This window comes from Diorhabda sublineata, chromosome 7, assembly GCF_026230105.1.
Source record: "Diorhabda sublineata isolate icDioSubl1.1 chromosome 7, icDioSubl1.1, whole genome shotgun sequence".
In the NCBI taxonomy this organism is placed as follows: Eukaryota; Metazoa; Arthropoda; class Insecta; order Coleoptera; family Chrysomelidae; genus Diorhabda; species Diorhabda sublineata.
The window spans coordinates 449,302-471,540 of record NC_079480.1 but is presented as its reverse complement, the minus strand read 5'-3'; the positions used below and the strand labels follow the sequence as shown (position 1 = coordinate 471,540).

The following is a 22,239-nucleotide window of genomic DNA, read 5'->3' as shown; positions in this document are numbered from 1 at the left end:
TTCAACAGGAAAGGACAAAAAAGAGGTAATTTTAAGATATAAAAATAATAATTTCTCTCTTCTTTTTTATAACGACATACGACCGACCTATACTCATTCCGAATCATTTAGATCGCGGTGATTGATTACGAACTATTCGGGATAATCACCGCGAAGAATCAGCAATCAAATAGAACTTCTAGTCGCGTAACAAAAATCAAAGCTATTCTCGTACTACATAATATCAACATTTAATTCAGGTATTTACCTATAGCCTACTGAATTCTATCATAAAACCCATATGTAAGAACTTGCAAAGACACCATCATATGACAATCCGCCATTTTAAAAGAGCGGTAGTTTGAAAGTTTCTTTTTGCAATAATGACTTGGAAAGTGATATTCTTCAGGATTAAAACCCGTAATTAGGTGAAATTATTGAGTGTTGTATATTTTTTTTACTAATTAGGTGACGTGAATAATAAGGAGAAATTAAAAAATGTAGTTAAAGCGTCATTAGGATTCAAAAACAGACAAAAAGGTGAGTTGATTGATTTTGAGGTTATCTGTAGATACCACTTCAGTATCTGTATATAAAGTTGAGTAATTGAAAAATCTTTTCCTAATTATACCATAATAATTTTGTTTTTTGGTCATGTATGGATTCAACAATTGGTATGAAAATCAATTAAAATTGCACTTTGGTAGGAAAAAAAAAACGAAAAATTCAATTCGATCATTTAATAATCACAATTGTTTAAAATATAAAGGAATATTTATTAAACGAAATTTACTTACATATATTATAATCTTGAAGTTTATAAATAAATATATAATAGTGGAATGATATGAGGTATAAATTTTATAATTTGAAAAAAATGTATATTGCCGTAGTTTTTTGTGTGAGACGCACAAAGTGAAAGCTATTAAAAAACACACATTTTAAAAATTCATTACATCAATATCAGACAAATACAATTTATGATACTTTTTATTGAAAATTTTCAGCAAATCGTAAGCTCGAAATAATTGCATAAAAATCGATACTTTTTCATCTAACTGGTTAAATGATGAAGTGAAATTCGTTAACATATTCATTTTTTAATGTTATTTCTTCGTTTTTTAATAAATTCTCACAAATATAATCAACCGATCTTTATAAATCAGTTTAAAACTGGCTTAGATATTATCACCGTGTATATATTATAATTTTTCAACGAATAACTGTTATAATGTAGTGATTGATTAGCATTTTTCAACTGTCTTTATACTGCAACATTAAAATCTGACCTTACGTATCATTTCTGCATTTTCTCTGCGATTAACCCAGTTTTATTCATTCTAGTGGTTTCCAAACTAGAATTTTCCATTCCAGATTCTATTTTCACGCATAAATTGAGTCGTTAGGAGCTTGATTGAATTTTTTATTCATATATACTTATAAAAGAGCGTTATCGTAGTGGGATTGTGGTAAAATCAAATACCAAAGTCCTAGCTTTCGAATACCTTGTATCAGTGAATGAAATTATTGTCAAAGTACAATGTAAAAATATGTACAAAAGTATAACAATAATAAAAATTACGTAAATTAATTAGTTTTATAGATATTTGTACATTGTACTTTGAAAATAATTTCATTTTCTGATGATAAATACATAGATATTCGAAAGCTAGGAAATATATTAGAAATAGTACACTTTGGTGGTAATTTTGCCACAATCCAACTACGAAAACCATCATAAACTAGCTGGCGAACAAAATCATCAAAATTCTAAGATCCAAAAAGACTAGGATGTGTGGGACACAAAATAGAATTAGGGGTTAGGGAATGGCAGGGGACTATGAGCCTAAATGGCCTGTGTGTAGCACAATACATATGTACTTATATAAAGAGGATATGTGGTCCTTCGAGCCTGGTTAATATACGGCTCGAAGGACCAATTGTAAGTATCAAGTAATTATTTTAGTTATGATTAATTTCAGTATTTGCTAATATTTTTATAATAATTTGAACCTTAGGTCACTTGGGCTGAAAAATGTCGCTATTCTAAATCTTTTGAACGTACTACTAACTTTTTTTTGTGTATCACAGCCCTTTTGAAAATATTTTTTATCTAAACAATTAGTCAAAACGGTAACTCAATATTTCATTACTTACCATTGAAGAATCTCTTGTATGCAGGTTCCTGTTGCAATATTATTTTTTAATTCCCAATTTGTGTTTGAAAAATTGGATTTCGTCGCACTGTTTGGTGATTTTTTCGTTTTGTGCCGCTAGATGTTCAGTCATAGCGTCCAATTGCATTTTATAACTGTTATTAGTCGTCATTAGTTCTTCATAACTATTTTCTAAGCTACTCTTTAACTTGCTGTATTCAGATGTGATGTCTTCTAATCGGGCCTTTAGAGCTAAATTTTCTGCCCAGGCGGTTTGCATTTCAGATTTACACAAGGCGTTTGATTCTAATATTTCACTTATTTGAGATTCGTAGTATGTTGTAAGTTTGTCACTTGATTGGGGCTTGGATTTTAATAAATCACATTCTGTCTTCCACCTTTCTGCTTCTGTTTGCCATTGCTTAGCCTATAAAAGAAAAATATTCGCAACAATATAAACACAAAATAAGATATTACGAAAATACTTACAGTTTCTTCGGAACTATCAGAAGATTTTTTATTTTCAGCATAATTTAATGAAAGTCTTTTGATATTCTTTTCAAGCTCCTGTATACGTTTTTTATACTTCTCTTCGACATCATTGTGTAATTTTGATTTATTAGCTAGTTCCTCTTGGAGATTAGTTACTAAATCCTCCAAGTTTTTCAATTTTTCTTTACATTCTAAAACTTCTAAATCCTTTTCTGTAATCTAAGCAAAAATGAAAATTTTACCACAACATTCGATATGGGGGCGTATACGCTTACCGTATTAAATAACTGAGCGTTTTCTAAAATTTTTTTTTGTAGTTCATCGTTTAAAACACTTACATCGACGTTAGGAACTGTTTCTACAACTTTATTCTTATTTTTTTTACCGTTATTGTTTTGCAGTTCGTGTTGTAATACGACAATTCTCTTTGTTAATTGATCGTTTCTAAATGTGAGGCTTTCGATTTCTTGGTCGCGTTTTCTAACAGTCTGTTCGTGATTTCTAACTAATTCTTGTAGGTTTGCAGTTTTAGCTTGTTCATCTAGGACTGCTTTTTTGAGAACAGTTGCTTGAGATCGAACCTAACAATTTTTAGGTTAAATCACTTACACTTATTAACAATTGTTTTACTTACTTTCGAATATTCAGCAGCTAATCTATGATATTTTGATTCTATTTCCGTTTCTTTTTCCATATTATAAGTATAAGATTTAATCGGTTTTATAAATAATAAGAATTTTTATTCAATTGTCAATTCATCATGTCAACTGTCAAAAGTCAAAACAAACCGATTCTATTACTGCATTCGGCTATGTACACTGATGACTCTGACTGTTCGGTATCGTTCGGCAATCTACTTTACTTCGAACACACTACTCGGTTAGTGTTCGGCTATATACTTTTTTGAACACTCTGATTACGATCTTTTTGCTCCTAAACGTGAAAAATTTGACAATTCAATGGTGATCAATTAGTAATTTCATTCAAGGGCTGTTTTTACTTACGTATTGTATGTTATTCCTGTATATATAAAAAGCAAAAGAACTGACAGAGTATAATAATTACCACCTCCCGAGGTCACAAATTGATAGCCAGCTTCAGTACATATTGGTTTTCCATTGCTATATAATCATGTGATACTAATCGTTTTGCTCCGCGATTAACTTTACTGAACGCAACTAATGACAGAATTGATTAGCTTTAATAGCGATTTGAACATATTCCGAATGAATTCTGGATGTCTTCTGAATTTTCAAATGCGTTTGCTTTGTTTCGAATATGCAAATGAATGTTACTTACTAGAAGAATAAGATGTATATGATATTTACTAATTAAGATTTTTTCTTGATATTTGTAAGTACAAAGTTAATTACTACGATTTTTAATTACAAGAAAAATATATAGGTTAGGAATTAGGGTGTGGTAAAAAAAAAACAAAAATGCGATTAGAATGAAAGCGCACGTTCCGGATTGAAAATACCTCGGGATTTAACGTATTCAAATACGTTCGGAATTTGTTTGTACTCTCCGAAGATGCTTTTTCGCACATTTAATGACAGAACGTGTTCAGGATCTCTACTGTGAACAAAGCTAATTAGACAATCTAAGAAAAAGTCAGGATGGTGGGCGTGGGGTATATCTCGTATTTACCCGTGTTAAGTTAGGTTATTTGTTGTCGTCATCATTTAGTAGCCTGTCTCGTTCACTTTTTAACAGAAGCATCTCTTAACCTAGACTATTTAGCTCGCGTCTGTGATCGAAACCAGTTTCTGTCTAACTCTTTCAATTGCATCTTCAACTTTTGTCGTTTTAAGCAGTTCTTTTGTACTTTTTACTCATTTTTTCATATCAATGTTAATGTTTCAGAGCCATAGTCAATACTGAGAGTACTTTTTGTTCAAACACCTTTCGTTTGAGACATTTCGGTATATCTGACTTGAAATAAGTCGTTAATTACTTTTAAAATGTAAATTAAACACACTACAGTCGGCCAAAAGAGAAATTCCGACCCTATTTCTTGATTTTGACAATAAATATCGGCAAGTCCAAGATAGTTTTAATTTAATTCTGTGGTTCTAAGTGTTAATAAGGAACTGGTAAAGGAAAATGCCAAAAAACAAACGACAATACTTTATTCAAAGGAAAATATCACTTTCACTACACTTCCACTACTTCTGTCCTGCTTATATCATTTTCCTCACCTTCGAAAAGAAACCACTTCTTTTTATTCACCAAAAACAGGATCATAATCAACGGAAGGTGAATTAAAGAAAAACGAAACAATTTCCTTGATGTCGCACTAGATGATTCTTTGTAGAACTTGTAAGCTAAAAAAAAACAACTATACGTGTGAAGACATCGTGATAAATCGTCCAAACCCACCTAAATATATGAAATACAAATTCAACGGGGTGCTTTCCAACAAAAACCACCAATTTGTTGTGTCCAATAACGGAGCGGCAACTGACATTGCTTGTATAGCGATTGTATGCCTTAGAGCCACCCGTCTACAAAGTCCTGGTTCGGTTACAGCCATCATCCTATAACCAGCCCTCGAATAATCGGGTCTTAAGTTCCAAGATAAGGCGTTAAAGTGTGGAAATTGCCAACTGTATAGTAGAGCAGCCATTAACCAAGCCCCTGGACCTAGAGAGTTTGCACAAGCTGCCCATCCCATTAAAGGAGGTATAGCACCAACTGAAACCCGAAAAAAATTATTAAAAATATACTGTTTTACGTTGTTATCCAAACAATCTGACCTACAGACCCAACCCAAGTGTTCAAAATGCTAATTCTCTTCAGAGGGGTGTATACTGAAGTATACAAAAGTAGATTTGTCAGTCCTAAACTCGCTGTTAGTCCGTTAACTCCGTAATATAATATCCCTAAGCCTGTAATACTGGTCGTGGCGGCAAATACCATAGCGTGTAAAGGTCTGAAGTGAAAAGTAAATTGTTATATTTAAATTTGAGATAAATGAAAATAACTTACGTTAATTTACCACAAACTATCACTCTGTTTTTCGTTCTTGACATCTGCGCGTCGAACGGTACCTCGTGGAATTGATTTATAGCGTTTGCAGCTGCAGAAAGTAGAGCTGTACCTGTGGCACACATTAAAAATGGCATGACTTCGAAAGGGGCGGGTGCCACTGCATATCCCGCCATAGACGTGATAACAACAAGTGCTGAAAATGTCCGTTTTCACTAAAAATTTGTCTTATATTAATGTACTTACAAGTTAGTCGTATTTTAGATAATTTCAGGTACTGGCTAACGACGTTTGATTTATTAGTACACGGGGTTATTTGCCATGACGGTTCGATTTTTGGTTTGTGGGGTAAAAAGTCCGGTAGAGGTAATGTCTCATTTTGTGATATATCTACTAGTACAGGTGGTGAGGATTTCGTATTCGTTTTGTTAACGTAATTAGTGCTGGGAACAATAAAGTTGACTCCAAACTTGTATTGCTGAAAGAAAATATCGAATCCTGTATAAATATATTATATAAACAAATGTTTTTACCTTAAATAAGTGTACAGACGATGTGCTCAAACATTTATGTAATCCTAAATTAAATACTACGCCTTGGTACATATTATAGTTTATTTAATTAGTATACATAACAAAATGATCGTTGGTTATATAATTTTTATTTATTTTCTATTCTATCAAGTTTTTTCGAAGTATTTGGGCTTTAACATTTTGAACTTTTTGAAGGTAAAGAATAAGGTTACGTCATCTGTCGTGATTGACAGTAAAAATGTCAATTGATATCAGGTGCGTTCCATTTGATAAGTGGACAAATAACATAAAATTAATGATTGTTGTGTTCTAACTTTTGTGGAATGGAATAAATAAAACGCTTTTGTTTAATTTTTGTTTTTCTTTATATAAAAAAATTACACAATGTGCAAAATGGTATAAAATGCATGTATAGTAAAAGTGGTAAATTAATACTGTGTATAAACTCGAAAAATTCCCCGTTTCACCGCAGCCCGGCAGCTCTGAGCTCCATCAATGCACTCTGAGTAATAACTCCATGATTTTTCCCTAAATGAGTGAAAGTATTCAATGTATTCGTTTTAGGTGCTAGTCTCCTTTTACCGACATCCGCTACCGACTTTTTTACATTAGATCGATAATCTCCACTAGCTTTTATAACATCTCCTACAACAAATTATCGAAAATCACTCTCCCAATATAAATAAATGATTGTTAAGTACAAGGCCAATTCGAGCTAAATGTTCATAAAATACTTCTCACGAACGCACATTTATGTACATACTGTCGAGTTGGAGGTTGATTCGTGTTATATGTCATAAAACACTACTACCGAACGTACCTTTATGTATAGTCACAGAATTCGTTGGTTTCTTGACGACTTTGGAATCTGATTTTATATTTGTCGTGTGTACCCATTGACTTTTCTTGTCAGACATCTTTGATTCCGATTGTGAATTGTAAGATTTATCGTGAACACTCATGTGATGCTTAAAATAATTCTCCGTATTTTTTGACACCTAGTAAAAAATATGAAAATTGAAATTGGAATTGGAATTTATAATTATAAAACGAGACGCTGCAAATAAATTTTATCATTATACAGGGTGCGCTAGTAGTCAAAAATAAATTGTCACAAACGAATTTAGTGAATTTCGATTTCACACTTACTCTAGAATAAACTTGTGGCACTAAACTTTTTTGCTTGACCAATAAACCGGCTTTTGATTGCCTCTGGTTGTGGGCGGCCATTAACTCGTATAACTTGTTCCGGTAGTCATCGACTGACAATCGAATGTCGTCGTTTAAAGGTACCTGTAAACAAAACAAAAACAAATTCGATTGTTTTCTGTTGAAAAATGTCGAACTCACAATGACAGACATTTCCAATGACACTTCCTGATCGGGATTACGAAATCTGGCAACGTAGGCGTGTTCTAGAGCTTCTTCGGCGGTTAATCTGTCGTGAGGATTGAAAACTAATAATCTGTTGATCAAATCGATGGCGTCTGATGGTACCCCGGCGCCTAAAATGGACGCCAGTGGAATTTTTTGCACCGCCGAGGCGTTTTTTATCATCGATGAACCGATTCCGGAGATGCACACCTGACTAATATCTGTAAAAACAGTTTTTTTTCAACAGTGACGTAATTCGAATGATAATTATTCGAATTACCTTCTTGACTGGGAGTCGGGATGGTAGCCATTATTTTTTCTACTTGATTGACAGTCGAAGTGCCGGGAAATATCGGTTTTCCCAATGACATTTCAGCTAGTATACAGCCAATACTCCATAAATCTATGCCTTTTGTGTATCTATGAGATAAAATAGTTTTCACGGAACGCTTAGTTTCATAGTTATATTTATCTATGGAATTTTATACAGTTATTTCGATTTGACTGATGCAATTCCACCAAAACACCCAGAATAAACAATAAATTTATCGTTTTTAGGCCTATTTTCCATCACGACAAATTTATCTATGAAATTTTGTATAAAAATGTTGATAAGTTTGATACAATTCCACCAAAACTCACGAAAATATTTTATTTAGTCGAATAAACGAAAAATTTATCGTTTTTGGGCCAATATACGAGATAAAATAGTTTTTCGTTGAACATCTCTTCTTATAATCAATTTTATCTATGAAATTTTGTATAAAAATCTTTAATTTACTGATGCAATTCCACCAAAACTCACGAAAATATTTTATTTAGTAGAATAAACGAAAAATTTATCGTTTTTAGGCCTATTTCCCATCACGACAAATTTATCTATGAAATTTTGTATAAAAATGTTGATAAGTTTGATACAATTCCACCAAAACTCACGAAAATATTATAGTTAGTCTAATAAACAAAAAATTTATCGTTTTTGGGCCAATATACGAGATAAAATAGTTTTTCATTGAACATCTCTTCTTATAATCAATTTTATCTATGAAATTTTGTATAAAAATCTTTAATTTACTGATACAATTCCACCAAATAAAATGAGAATAGATTTATGGTTTTTCGACTTACCTTCTATTTGCGATTAGAATTTCCGGTGCTCTATACCACCTCGTTGCCACGTAGTCAGTCAGTGTTGGATCTCCGTCTGAACCGTTGACAGAACCCTCCGATCCTTGAGATAAAGATCTCGCCAGACCAAAATCGGCTATCTTACACCTACAGAATCGGCTATTATTCACCAAATTATAATATTATTTGGTGTATTTGCAAAATATACTTATTTAAAAACTTGTCTGTAGTACAAAAGTTTCGTAGTAATTCTGTAACTTCTTCGTATTTATTTCATAAGAATAAATAAAAAAGAAGAAATTCCACAGAATAAAAATCAAATTTTTTATGCTGCACGAAGATTTCTTTGGAACAAATTTTTGTTTTCTCAAATAATAACAAAATAAATTTAATTTTACACACACCCATAACTCCATTTTATTAATTTATATTAAATAAAACTGCATACACAAGAATACAAGTCACGTTTTCATCTTAATGCACAGTGTTGTCACTCATTATTATTTAAAAATTAAAATGCCAGTTCTTTAGAGTCGAAACAAGTGGTTCCATTTTAAAATAGTTCGAAAACAACGTAAAATATCACTTCACTGTTATTAAAACTGATGTAATTTCAGAAATAAATCTTTTACTAACTAACATGCCTAATGCACGTGACATGATGTGATAATATAACGGTTACATTCTACATTAAACTGTTGAAGCAACGAATGTTATCGAGTTATTACGATATCTCTCGAGTTTAATCGAATATCAAACTTCCCCTATCCCGATGTTGCCAGAATGGAAGAATTTGTTTAAATGTTAAAGATTTTAAATTAGAAGTTACGAGGAAATTATTGCAACTTTTATCAGAATTTGCAGATATTTTATGCAATAATTACAATAATTTTACTATTAAATAAATTAGTTGTATAAAACGAAACGTTTTTTTTGCTATCCTATAATTATCACTTTCAATATTTCTGTCACTAAATTGTTTAAACAATCTGGCAACAATGTTGTTTCCTACATATATAAAGAATATCCTGTTTACGCTGAGTTAGTATAACGAATGTATTGGAGTGAGAGGATGTTACGATTTAAAACAAAATATTTTTGATTATTATACGATATAAGATTGATATATAAATAATTTATTTGATTAACATGTTTAAGGCAAGTAAATGAATGATTATTATACGTAATAATACTAAAAATTATTTTATATACACTAATAATAAGCTGAAAATATTCATATCGATTCTATTTACAATTAAACATTATGGGTTTTTAATAGAGTTGGTTTCGAATGATAATCTAATAGCAACAAGTTTTTTTTAACGTCAAAATTTAAATTTATGTTTCGAATAATTGTGATAACAATATAAATAGGTGAAGCTTTACTAATAATGAAAATTTCAATAAAATCCAGTAAAAGACTAAAAATATGGTCATTGAGTGTTACAAAATAACTGTTACAATTAACCGTTATGTAAAGTCAAGTTATCCCTCGAGTACAACTGTTTCGGCGTTGCCAGAGTTGAAGGATTTCCATCGATATCAAAGATATTGAACTTAAATTTTTTGTTACCATCAAATATAAGTATAAACTAACAGTTTAACGGATTAAAATTTATTAAATGCGATTGTATCGACTTGGTTAGGCAAAAAAAAATTAGTTCGATATTTGTATTTCACTTACCTACATAGACTATCCAAAAGAACGTTACTGGGTTTCATATCTCGATGTATAACATTTCCGGAATGAATATATTTGATGGCTTTGAGCAACTGATAGACGATATACCTCTTGTGGACGTCTTTCAATATAGTTTTTCTTTTAATTACGTTATGTAAATCAGTTTCCATATACTCGAAACCTAAATAGATGTCTCTGTTGTTTAGAGCTCTGAAAATAACGGTTTCGAATAAAAGTACACGGTCCGATCGCCACCAGGAGGATAACAAATAATGTCCCTTGGTACTTTAGGACCTAGAAGATACAAGAAATCATAGAAGACATCTCCAGGAGATAACAATTAATGTCCCTTGGTACTTTAGGACCTAGGGAATACAAAACATCGTGGACGACATCGCCAAGGAATGTCACTAGGTACTTTAGGACCTAGAAGATACAAGAAATCATGGAAGACATCTCCAGGAGATAACAATTAGTGTCCCTTGGTACTTTAGGACCTAGGGAATACAAAAAATCGTGGATGACATCGCCAAGGAATGTCACTAGGTAATTTAGGACCTAGAGAATACAAAACATCGTGGACGACATCGTCAAAGAATGTCCCTTGGTACTTTAGGACCTAGAAGATACAAGAAATCATGGAAGACATCTCCAGGAGATAACAATTAATGTCCCTTGGTACTTTAGGACCTAGGGAATACAAAAAATCGTGGATGACATCGTCAAGGAATGTCACTAGGTACTTTAGGACCTAGAGAATACAAAACATCGTGGACGACATCGTCAAAGAATGTCCCTTGGTACTTTAGGACCTAGAAGATACAAGAAATCATGGAAGACATCTCCAGGAGATAACAATTAATGTCCCTTGGTACTTTAGGACCTAGGGAATACAAAAAATCGTGGATGACATCGTCAAGGAATGTCACTAGGTACTTTAGGACCTAGAGAATACAAAACATCGTGGACGACATCGTCAAAGAATGTCCCTTGGTACTTTAGGACCTAGAGAATACAAAACATCATGGACGACATCGTCAAGGAATGTTACTAGGTACTTTAGGACCTAGAGAATACAAAACATCGTGGACGACATCGTCAAAGAATGTCCCTTGGTACTTTAGGACCTAGAGAATACAAAACATCGTGGACGACATCGTCAAGGAATGTTACTAGGTACTTTAGGACCTAGAGAATACAAAACATCGTGGACGACATCGTCAAAGAATGTCACTTGATACTTTAGGACCTAGAGAATACAAAACATCGTGGGCGACATCAACAAGGACTGTCCCTTGGTACTTTAGGACCTAGAGAATACAAAACATCGTGGACGTCATCGCCAAGGAATGTCACTAGGTAATTTAGGACCTAGAGAATACAAAACATCGTGGACGACATCGTCAAAGAATGTCCCTTGGTACTTTAGGACCTAGGGAATACAAAACATCGTGGGCGACATCGTCAAAGAATGTCCCTTTGTACATTAGGACCTAGAGAATACAAAACATCGTGGGCGACATCGCCAAGGACTGTCCCTTGGTACTTTAGGACCTAGAGAATACAAAACATCGTGGACGACATCGCCAAGGAATGTCACTAGGTCATTTAGGACCTAGAGAATACAAAACATCGTGGACGACATCGCCAAGGAATGTCACTAGGTAATTTAGGACCTAGAGAATACAAAACATCGTGGACGACATCGTCAAAGAATGTCCCTTGGTACTTTAGGACCTAGGGAATACAAAACATCGTGGGCGACATCGTCAAAGAATGTCCCTTTGTACATTAGGACCTAGAGAATACAAAACATCGTGGGCGACATCGCCAAGGACTGTCCCTTGGTACTTTAGGACCTAGAGAATACAAAATATCGTGGACGACATCGCCAAGGACTGTCCCTTGGTACTTTAAGACCTAGAGAAAACAAAACATCGTGGGCGACATCGCCAAGGACTGTCAATTGGTACTTTAGGACCTAGAGAAAACAAAACATCGTGGGCGACATCGCCAAGGACTGTCCCTTGATTCTTTAGGACCTAGAGAATACAAAACATCGTGGACGACATCGTCAAAGAATGTCCCTTGGTACTTTAGGACCTAGGGAATACAAAACATCGTGGGCGACATCGCCAAGGACTGTCCCTTGGTACTTTAGGACCTAGAGAATACAAAACATCGTGGACGACATCGCCAAGGAATGTCACTAGGTCATTTAGGACCTAGAGAATACAAAACATCGTGGACGACATCGCCAAGGAATGTCACTAGGTAATTTAGGACCTAGAGAATACAAAACATCGTGGACGACATCGTCAAAGAATGTCCCTTGGTACTTTAGGACCTAGGGAATACAAAACATCGTGGGCGACATCGTCAAAGAATGTCCCTTTGTACATTAGGACCTAGAGAATACAAAACATCGTGGGCGACATCGCCAAGGACTGTCCCTTGGTACTTTAGGACCTAGAGAATACAAAATATCGTGGACGACATCGCCAAGGACTGTCCCTTGGTACTTTAAGACCTAGAGAAAACAAAACATCGTGGGCGACATCGCCAAGGACTGTCAATTGGTACTTTAGGACCTAGAGAAAACAAAACATCGTGGGCGACATCGCCAAGGACTGTCCCTTGATTCTTTAGGACCTAGAGAATACAAAACATCGTGGACGACATCGTCAAAGAATGTCCCTTGGTACTTTAGGACCTAGGGAATACAAAACATCGTGGGCGACATCGCCAAGGACTGTCCCTTGGTACTTTAGGACCTAGAGAATACAAAATATCGTGGACGACATCGCCAAGGACTGTCCCTTGGTACTTTAAGACCTAGAGAAAACAAAACATCGTGGGCGACATCGCCAAGGACTGTCAATTGGTACTTTAGGACCTAGAGAAAACAAAACATCGTGGGCGACATCGCCAAGGACTGTCCCTTGATTCTTTAGGACCTAGAGAATACAAAACATCGTGGACGACATCGTCAAAGAATGTCCCTTGGTACTTTAGGACCTAGGGAATACAAAACATCGTGGGCGACATCGCCAAGGACTGTCCCTTGGTACTTTAGGACCTAGAGAATACAAAATATCGTGGACGACATCGCCAAGGACTGTCCCTTGGTACTTTAAGACCTAGAGAAAACAAAACATCGTGGGCGACATCGCCAAGGACTGTCAATTGGTACTTTAGGACCTAGAGAAAACAAAACATCGTGGGCGACATCGCCAAGGACTGTCCCTTGATTCTTTAGGACCTAGAGAATACAAAACATCGTGGACGACATCGTCAAAGAATGTCCCTTGGTACTTTAGGACCTAGGGAATACAAAACATCGTGGGCGACATCGCCAAGGACTGTCCCTTGGTACTTTAGGACCTAGAGAATACAAAACATCGTGGACGACATCGCCAAGGAAAGTCACTAGGTAATTTAGGACCTAGAGAATACAAAACATCGTGGACGACATCGTCAAAGAATGTCCCTTGGTACTTTAGGACCTAGAAGATACAAGAAATCATGGACGACATCTCCAGGAGATAACAATTAATATTCCTTGGTATATACAAGAAATGTTGAACCAAATCGTGAGGGAATAATTCGGAAAACTGATAATCCACTACGACATAGAACTAAGGGGGGTTCACACCAGACAGATGAAAATCGAATCACGAAACACAGACATTTCACGATCGATGAAAATCTTTCGCCTTCGATTATTATTAGAGATTGTTTCCTACCTGTGGACACTGTGCAATTTAACTATATTGGGATGATTTTTGAACGACTGCAAAAACATAATCTCCCTGTAAGTCCTTTGGGCGTCTGTCTGATTACGGAATGCGTCGAATATTTTCTTAATCGCAACCACGTCCCTAGTTTTTCTATCGATCGCTTTCCATACGATTCCGTACGCTCCTTTCCCTAATCTTTTTTGTATATCGAATCTCTTCATGATGTGCTCGTCGATTTCGCTCATTTTATCTTTCGATTGGGCCATCTTATCCCTCTTACAACAAACAAAATAGTAGAACTTCAGTACAGACCATGACTTGTTAAAAGATATTTGTCATTGTGACGTTAGAGTCTGTCTGTGGGAAAAACGACCTCTGGTGAGTTAATTTTACATACCACGGTATATATCCTTACTACCAATTTAATATCTTAATGTTACTAATATTTTTTAATCGCAATGTCAATAGAGTTTCTTAATTGTAAAGAAAATTTTAATGTGAAGTGTGGCAACATTGTCTGTGACTGATTTATCTCAAATAGAGATGAAATTATCAGTCACTTGTTCTCGCTTTAATAAGGTGGTTCAAATCTAATTCTAAAATATACTTTTCAGTACAAAAGTGAAATAAAAATAAATTTTCCCAACGAGTTGCAAAATTAACGGTACTGATTTTTCATATCTTATAAATAAAGTTTTTTATTATTGATTATTGTTTTTTATTTTATCCTCGTATCAAAATATCTCGATGTCTCTTTTTAACTCACGTTTGCTACGTTCCGTGTAATTCGAGTACACTCGGAATACGTATAAAACATTAGGTTTGTTCCGGCAGACAGTCCGTAACTACTTGATTATGCGCGATATTAAAATTGCGTTCCAACAGTGTCAAGTTTAAGTAATGAACAAAAATTTTCACGTTCCGACAACAAAATCGAACTTTTGAATAACAAATTTAATTCAAAAAGAAAACAAGTCCTACCTTTCTTCTTTATTCATAAACGCTCTAAATTTAAACTTATTGATTAAATAACATATTTAATATTAAAAGTTTTTTTTAAAATCATTTCCCGTGTCTAACCTTCAAAATATCGCTGTCTCTTTTTGACTAACGTATTGTGTAATTTAAGCAAGAATATCTCACCTTATCTCTTCGGATGTAAACGCACTCTCAAATTAAAAGAAAAAACTTAATAATATCTACAGACAACCATCTACGTTTAATGATTAAAAGCCGCAAATAAATATGATACGGGAAGTTTGTTTATTGGTCACAATTTACATGCGACCGTCGTCATGACGACAATCAATTTGTTAGATTTAGTCATCGGCAACTGTGACGTTCACATTCATATTATGAAGCCAGACTGAAAACAAAACTTTATCGATAGACTCGAATGATCGGTAAAGTAGGGCGGTTTTTTATCGGTTTTATTTATTCCGTCATTTATTATTTACGTAATAGCCTACTGACCTCTATACCGTGGGAATTCGATCGGCAAGTGAAAGTAATCGAATTTTGTGTTAAATAATTATTATTTACGAGGGGTAATGAAACTTACGTAGATAAAGTTTGGTAAGAAAAATTAACAGGAAAGTAATAAATTCGAGGGAAACTAATAGACATGTGCTGGTACAAAAAAAGTGATTTTTTTACGAAATCAATAAATTAAAAGCGTAATATCTTGCATCCCCTCGTAGTAAAGGTGAAAAAAGAAGACTTGAATTTACTCGCTCACGTTTTTTATTCACACAACTAGTTTGAAAACTTTTAATGTTAATTTGGGAACGTCTACCATGTTTTATGTCAATGTCACTTGTCAATTGTCGTGAAAAAGACATCCCGGGAGAGAAGTAGATTAAAAAAAGTAACGTTGTTGAGGACGTCTGTTATCGAAAAGTCGCGACATATTTAGAAAATATATAACGGGATTAGGGAAGGAAGTATTAAGTTAAAAAAGTGACTATAACGGGCACGGGGCGGAAGTCTGAGAGATTCGGAAAATAAGGGAAAACTCTCGGACTGAAAAAGATAAAAAGCGTTTAGTTGACGAGCATTTGAACGCTTCACTAACCGCATTTCATTTTATGGAAAAACTTTTCGTCCGTCCTGAACCCCTTGGCAAAGCAACAACGATACTTCTTGCGCCCTTTTCAGGTCCGGCTCTAATTAAATCGGTTATAAATCCAAAACTATTCAATATAACAATATTTTTGGTATGAACCTCGTATATAAGACTTTCAGAAACGTTCGAATCGAATTAAGATCAAAATGATGTCGATATACAATTTCAAAATTAAATATTTGATACCTAAAACGAATATTTGTTTATAAATTTGAGATATAACCTCACTTTAACGACCCAAAAGATATTTCTCGATAGATTGAATTCGGAGACTTTTTAAGCGAACCTTGTACTTCAGATTACAGACGAAATGTTTTTTATCGCTTCCAGACGAACGTTGACACTTAAACGAATTAATTATATAGCAAATTCCCTCCGAAATCCCTGTAGGTACGTAGTATTTGCTTTTCTTTTTTTGTCAAAAACGGATCGCTTTTCGTAGTTATAATTGAATATCATATCGTCCGTAAAATTCTTTGCATTGCAATTCAATACATTGGAATAATTTAACGAGGCGTGTATATCAAATAGAATTTTCTAGAAGAATTTCATTTCGCTCGGATCGGTACGTAAAAGATGGAAAAATACGTAACGTTTTTTTTTTTTTTTTAAATTAACTAAATATGACCGCCGTGCCATTTGTTCAAGTCCGAGAACAGAAAATAATTCGTAATCTGTCGTACATAAGAGTAGACTGTAACAACGTTGCCACGTTTCCGAAAGTTCTGTACTTTTCGAGGAAATACGAAATAATGAAGTTTTAGTGACATTCGATATCACGATACGCATATATCTGACATACCCTATACATATAATGACAAAAAATAAAATTTTCCCTCAATATAAGTGATAAATATTTCATATACCGTCTTGTCAATATGGAATATGAAACTTCGACGACCACTACGTTATTTTTTCTTCTTCTTTTTCGTCTTCTTCTTCGTTTCGAAGTTAAAGTATCATATGTCGGAGATGTACATCAACCGCGACGGGTAAATTTCTTGTTGGTTTGAGCGACAGGGGTGTAAAGTTAAATTGACTTTCGAAAACTTGCCAATTTCAACTATATTCGTTATAATTTTCGTTTAACGACGGTATGTGATGTGCTGATTTATCTAAAATAACATTTTGTTGTCTATAAATTGATAATCATTAATTTTGAATACTTCAAACATTAATTTTAATTAAAAAACATTGAAATTTAATGTAATTCATTTTTCTATAATCACTTTTCAATTTTATACGCTCAGAACCAACCCCCAAACACAACTATTCATAACTTTGTGCTATAACCTCACTTTAGTGCTCGGGAAGATATTGCTTAAGTGGGAAACTTTTTGGACTACCCTCGTAGTCGGATTTTCTAAAGTTTAAGATATAGATCACGCCCCCTGACAACCATCATGTGAATTAATCGTCTTCTTTTTTATTATAATCGACATAATTTCTATAGGATTAAACCCATAAATAAAACAAAACACTAAAATTAAATTAACAGATTACGTTTTATAGTAAGAACATATCTGTCCACCCTGTACATACAAGTATACATTATTTTATTCATTATGTCAATTGTCATATTTTTTTTTGAATTATCGATTTGACAAAAAAATAAAAAGCTCGTATGCAGTGGCAGAGTTTAAATTTTGAAACTCGAAGGAAAAATTGTATGCAGATAAAATGGAGGACGATGTTTGCATGGAAAATTCCATGTAGCATACGAACGATTTCGATTGACTATAAAAGAATATGCGATTTACAAAACAAACAGTCTATAGTATGTTCTGAATTATTCAAAGAATAACCGAATAAGATAAAATTATTTTATTTTAACATTCTAAACCATACTAAAAAGATCCTTTATAATTTCGTGTAAGCAAGGTCAAATATTGAAGGTCAAACGTCATAATCATCGAGTTTTTCAAGAATATCTCTATTAGTAAAAATTACTTTATAAACGTTGGCGTCCCTGCGACAAAGTCGATGTTGTCGGATTTATTGTTATAATAATCAGAACGTTGTTTCATACATTAATATTTTGGTGTTAATAGTTTTGAATAATATTATCAATGATTAATTATTACTCTTTTATAAGAAATTACTCGAAACTATTCACTATTATGTCTAATTGTTTATATTGAATGCAATCTTACGATATGATTTTGTACCAACAACTGAAAAAAATTACAACGTGACAACAATGTAAGCAAATGTCATATATGCAAGCGATTTAAACAAAAAATATATTTAAGATATCTAATATTTATATATTTTATTTTCTGATAAATTCTTTTGCGATTTGGGTGTTTTGGAGAGGTTAACAAATTATATCGATGACCGCAGCATCGGCTGCAGCATTGTAAACCAAATACACAAGATAAATTCCGAAGATGAATTGCCGGCATTGGAGGCGGTAGTATTTTATTATTTTGGCGGCCGCCGTGGGGGCTAAACAGTCTTAAACGGGGCACAAACTGAAATGAATTGCTCACATGCAAATTGAATTGTTTTTCGATTTATTGTGTTATGTGTAAATTGATATTTTCTGTCTTTCTCGTCTTTTTTCAATTTTCTTTTCTACGTTTTCTGGAGAATTTCTTGTTATACTGCAAGGATGAGATTTATTTTTATCGCTCTTCACATTTTATTTATGCACTATGGATGATATTGTACTTCCATTATCAGGATCGGTTTTTCTTACAACTTTCAAAACGAAATTTTTGGTAGTTATGTCAAGTTAACTAGAGAAAATTCACGGAAACGAACGTTTTCTTTAAAAACATATTTCTATCAACCGACCGGCAACGTTGTAAACAGCGTTCAAAGATCGCCAACTTTAGCTCAACAGTGTTGTCAGAGTGATCAAAAAATATAATATTTTCCTAGTATTATTAGAAAAATAAACTACATATTTAAAATTTTTTATGAAAACATTAATATAAGTTATGTTCTGATTTTTGACGAGTGTCTTTATTATCATGAGAATAATTATTAAAATCAATATTATCACTTTGAAAAAATCACCTGCAGGTTTTGTTCCAGTGAAATTTAACTAAAAAATATTTAGTTAAAGATGAAATGATAAAGACTACTATTATATATTACATAGTTACCATAATAGTTTATATTTTCCATATAATTTCTGGAAAATAGTGCTTAATAAATTAATTTACAAAAAAACAAACTAAAGCACAGTCGATCGCTTTGGCAACGTCGCGATAAGTACATTTCATCGACCTCGATAGATTTCTGTCGATATTCGTGAAAAACGATTGTAACGTTGCCATATTTAAAAAGATTTTTAGATATATCTTAATTTTATTTAGAAGCATTAATTTCTAATATTTCTATACTTAATATAAAATATTTTATTTAAAAAACGTATTTTTTATCGATATAATATAAACCTGTCTTGTAATAAATAAAACTTTATTTTATTAAAGAAATTTTCTATTTGATTTTTACACAGACGGATAAAGCCGGCAACGGTGCAAACTAAGTGTTGATATTGAGTTCGAATTTGCTTCATTAAAATCTGAATAATTTGGTTGTGGAAAACAAGAGTGAAAAATTGTGTTTATAAGCTTAAAACTGCACTAATTCGTAGATCCCAAATCTTGAGAGTAATTATTCGATATCTACGAGTTTAGTTTGAGACTATATAACATTAAACTTTTGTGGTGTTTAATTTTTCTATTAAATTCGTGATCCAAAATGGCGTTCGTTTAACGGTTTCAAGGTGTGAATTAAGATTGTGAAATATTTATTTTGAGTTAATTTGAAGTGTTTTCGGCTTGATAAAACTGTGATTTGTTATAAAATACTGAAAAGTGAAGTGAATATATCAGGATGCAAAAAGAGAATTAGTCAAAGGTACGTTGACATTTATGATATAACCATTTTCATAATGTCATTTGTCATTGTCATTTTTTGTCATATTGTCATTTTTTAATAATAAAAAAACCGAATAAAAAATAATTAGAGATGAGTTTGAAAGTAAACTGGAAGTAATACACATATTTTTGTTTGATAGGATATTTAAAAGTTTTTCTTTATAGAATGTAGGTGTTGAAATCGTATAATTTTGAAACGTTGAAACTCCCGAACCGATCCTGTGCTAGATTTCGGGTTATCCAATCTTTTATTCACTTTTATTTTTCGCAATGAGACAACTTTTCAGTTTTATTCGACAGGAGACAACGTTATTTTTATTTTTTTTTGTTACATAGTTAATGGTTTGTACGAGATAATGAATCATAAAGAAACAATGGTAATAACTCTAAAGATATCTCGTTATTTTTGATTTAAAGTTGAAGTTCGAGAAAATACATTAAAAAATTCAATTTATACATATGTATTAAGCCTCGAGCGACATCCATCTCGGTTTATAAGATCAGAAACTTCGTAGACTTGTCAATTTCTTTCAATTTATCGTTACGTGGTTCTTCATTTTCAAGAAGATTGATTAAATCGCGAAGAATCGATGAAAATATTAGTAGGGTCATTTTTCGGTACTTTTTTTATTATCACGTGACGTACGAATGATTTTATTCTCACGACAAATACGTTTATGGTTAAGTTTCCAAATTGGATGTATAATTACAAAAGATTAGACAAGGTGAACCGAAATATTGTTCTTTATTTTTGTCGCGCCGGCTTTCTAGATCTTCTTAACGAAAAATACGACGTCGTCAGCGTCCCGACGTCGTGTACTTGTTTCAGTTTCGCGGCGCTTTTCGGTCCGGAAACATCAACGGTAGTTTTCAGCGCATGTTGCCGATACGTTCCGAGTTTTGAATGCCTCTAGCACGTGTTTTGGTTCCGTAATGGCTTAATAAGGTTTTATTTTCACATTTTTCGCTATTATCTACGATTTGTTACGTACACTGCTCCAAATAAAAACGAATCTCGCTGATGTTGAATATTTGAATTCTCTTTCTATTATAGACGATAAAAAAATCGTTTTCATAAGTAGTTTCGAGTTTTTACAAAAAATATCAACATTAATGGTTGTAATTAATCAATTTAATTGCCTCCTGAATCACAAAATGGCCACGTAACATCGTGAAGTAACTAAAGTTAATTTAAGTATATTTTCTGTACCCCTGGTATAATATAATTTTAGTTTTTATGATAAATTACTTAAGATAACTTTCCTTAATTCAAAATTCAATATTTGTTTGTAAATAATGGCTAGAACGACACTGTATTATCGAAAAAACAATTCGTTGTAAATTTTCCCAAGGTACATGTTCTTGAAAATATTTAAGGTAAATGGCAACAATGATAAAATCATCAAAATCTAAGTCATTTGAGATAATAATGAAAACACGTCTGTTTAGCGTTTTCTAAACCGTGAAATCCACTTATCGAGGTTCCGGATGTCGAAATTCAGTACTTCCGGTTTTATAAATTAAGTTTCCGTTCGTTTTTTTTTTGGAAATTGGTGTAGTAAAACCCAGATTACTAATTTTTCATATCTTTTATATCGATAAAAACACCTTATAAAAACCAAATTATATACTAGGTCCGGTCCTGGCACTATAAAATTAAATTCCCTATAAAACTTTCCTCGTAACAGCTCAAATACGTTTTTTCTTGCACTATTTACAAAAATAATAAATTTTTTAACGTACCAACAATTGTGATCTACCCTCGTATATAATTATTTATTTTGAGAAACCAATGAATACATAGTTTGAAATTTTAAGTAGAAATTGGAAAAAAATTGCAACTTGGCAACGCCGTAATTATCGTTACAGTCTAATTTTAACCTGTCAATTTAAAATAATCCTTATCGACTGTTTATTTCATTCGTTTTTATCCAATTGGCAGTTGCAAGAAAAAAAATTATGAAACGTAAATTGTTAAATTTTCCATTACCGATTTTATCGACAAGGATTTGATATTAAGAACTCGTCGACTGAAAATGTCTTTCATATACTTTTGCGCCTTCTTTCACTTGAAAAATAGAACTTTTGATAGGAAGTTGACAGCGACTGAACAGCTACGAAAATGTCGCCTTTTACCGAACGTCACT

General features: G+C 33.1%; 4 protein-coding genes across 9 annotated transcripts in view; 1 reads left to right on the top strand and 3 right to left on the bottom strand.

The window, feature by feature from the left end:
- Positions 1 to 704: 704 nt before the first annotated feature.
- Positions 705 to 3,422, bottom strand: LOC130446246 (protein phosphatase 1 regulatory subunit 21). 2 transcript variants are annotated; one of them, XM_056782368.1, is made up of 5 exons: positions 3,262 to 3,422; positions 2,903 to 3,208; positions 2,625 to 2,846; positions 2,137 to 2,562; positions 705 to 1,356 (listed from the first exon to the last, which is right to left on the bottom strand). In XM_056782368.1, the coding sequence occupies exons 1-4, from the start codon at positions 3,319 to 3,321 to the stop codon at positions 2,176 to 2,178; spliced, it is 975 nt and encodes a 324-aa protein (XP_056638346.1). In that variant the 5' UTR covers positions 3,322 to 3,422; the 3' UTR covers positions 705 to 1,356; positions 2,137 to 2,175. The 2 variants fall into 2 exon arrangements, with proteins under 2 accessions (XP_056638346.1, XP_056638345.1); XM_056782367.1 differs by having other exon boundaries at positions 705 to 2,562.
- A 1,320-nt stretch (positions 3,423 to 4,742) lies between these two features.
- Positions 4,743 to 6,398, bottom strand: LOC130446245 (protoheme IX farnesyltransferase, mitochondrial). Its single transcript, XM_056782366.1, has 6 exons — positions 6,152 to 6,398; positions 5,865 to 6,096; positions 5,619 to 5,814; positions 5,387 to 5,562; positions 5,010 to 5,324; positions 4,743 to 4,954 (listed from the first exon to the last, which is right to left on the bottom strand). Exons 1-6 carry the CDS (start codon positions 6,221 to 6,223, stop codon positions 4,785 to 4,787), a joined length of 1,161 nt encoding a protein of 386 aa, XP_056638344.1. The 5' UTR covers positions 6,224 to 6,398; the 3' UTR covers positions 4,743 to 4,784.
- Positions 6,399 to 6,492: 94 nt separating this feature from the next.
- LOC130446243 (mitogen-activated protein kinase 15-like) lies at positions 6,493 to 15,483 on the bottom strand. Its single transcript, XM_056782364.1, has 9 exons — positions 15,218 to 15,483; positions 14,081 to 14,431; positions 10,338 to 10,544; positions 8,654 to 8,800; positions 7,806 to 7,945; positions 7,502 to 7,746; positions 7,301 to 7,444; positions 6,972 to 7,149; positions 6,493 to 6,796 (listed from the first exon to the last, which is right to left on the bottom strand). The coding sequence occupies exons 2-9, from the start codon at positions 14,338 to 14,340 to the stop codon at positions 6,615 to 6,617; spliced, it is 1,503 nt and encodes a 500-aa protein (XP_056638342.1). The 5' UTR covers positions 14,341 to 14,431; positions 15,218 to 15,483; the 3' UTR covers positions 6,493 to 6,614.
- A 4,391-nt stretch (positions 15,484 to 19,874) lies between these two features.
- Positions 19,875 to 22,239, top strand: part of LOC130446247 (uncharacterized) — a 43,175-nt gene continuing 40,810 nt past the window's right edge. For 4 of the 5 annotated variants that reach the window (XM_056782371.1, XM_056782373.1, XM_056782370.1 and 1 more), the window contains exon 1: positions 20,872 to 21,038. The gene's annotated coding sequence lies outside the window, so the exon portion shown is untranslated. Of the gene's footprint in view, positions 20,073 to 20,871; positions 21,039 to 22,239 lie in introns of those variants that run through there. The other variant, XM_056782374.1, reaches the window with a different exon arrangement.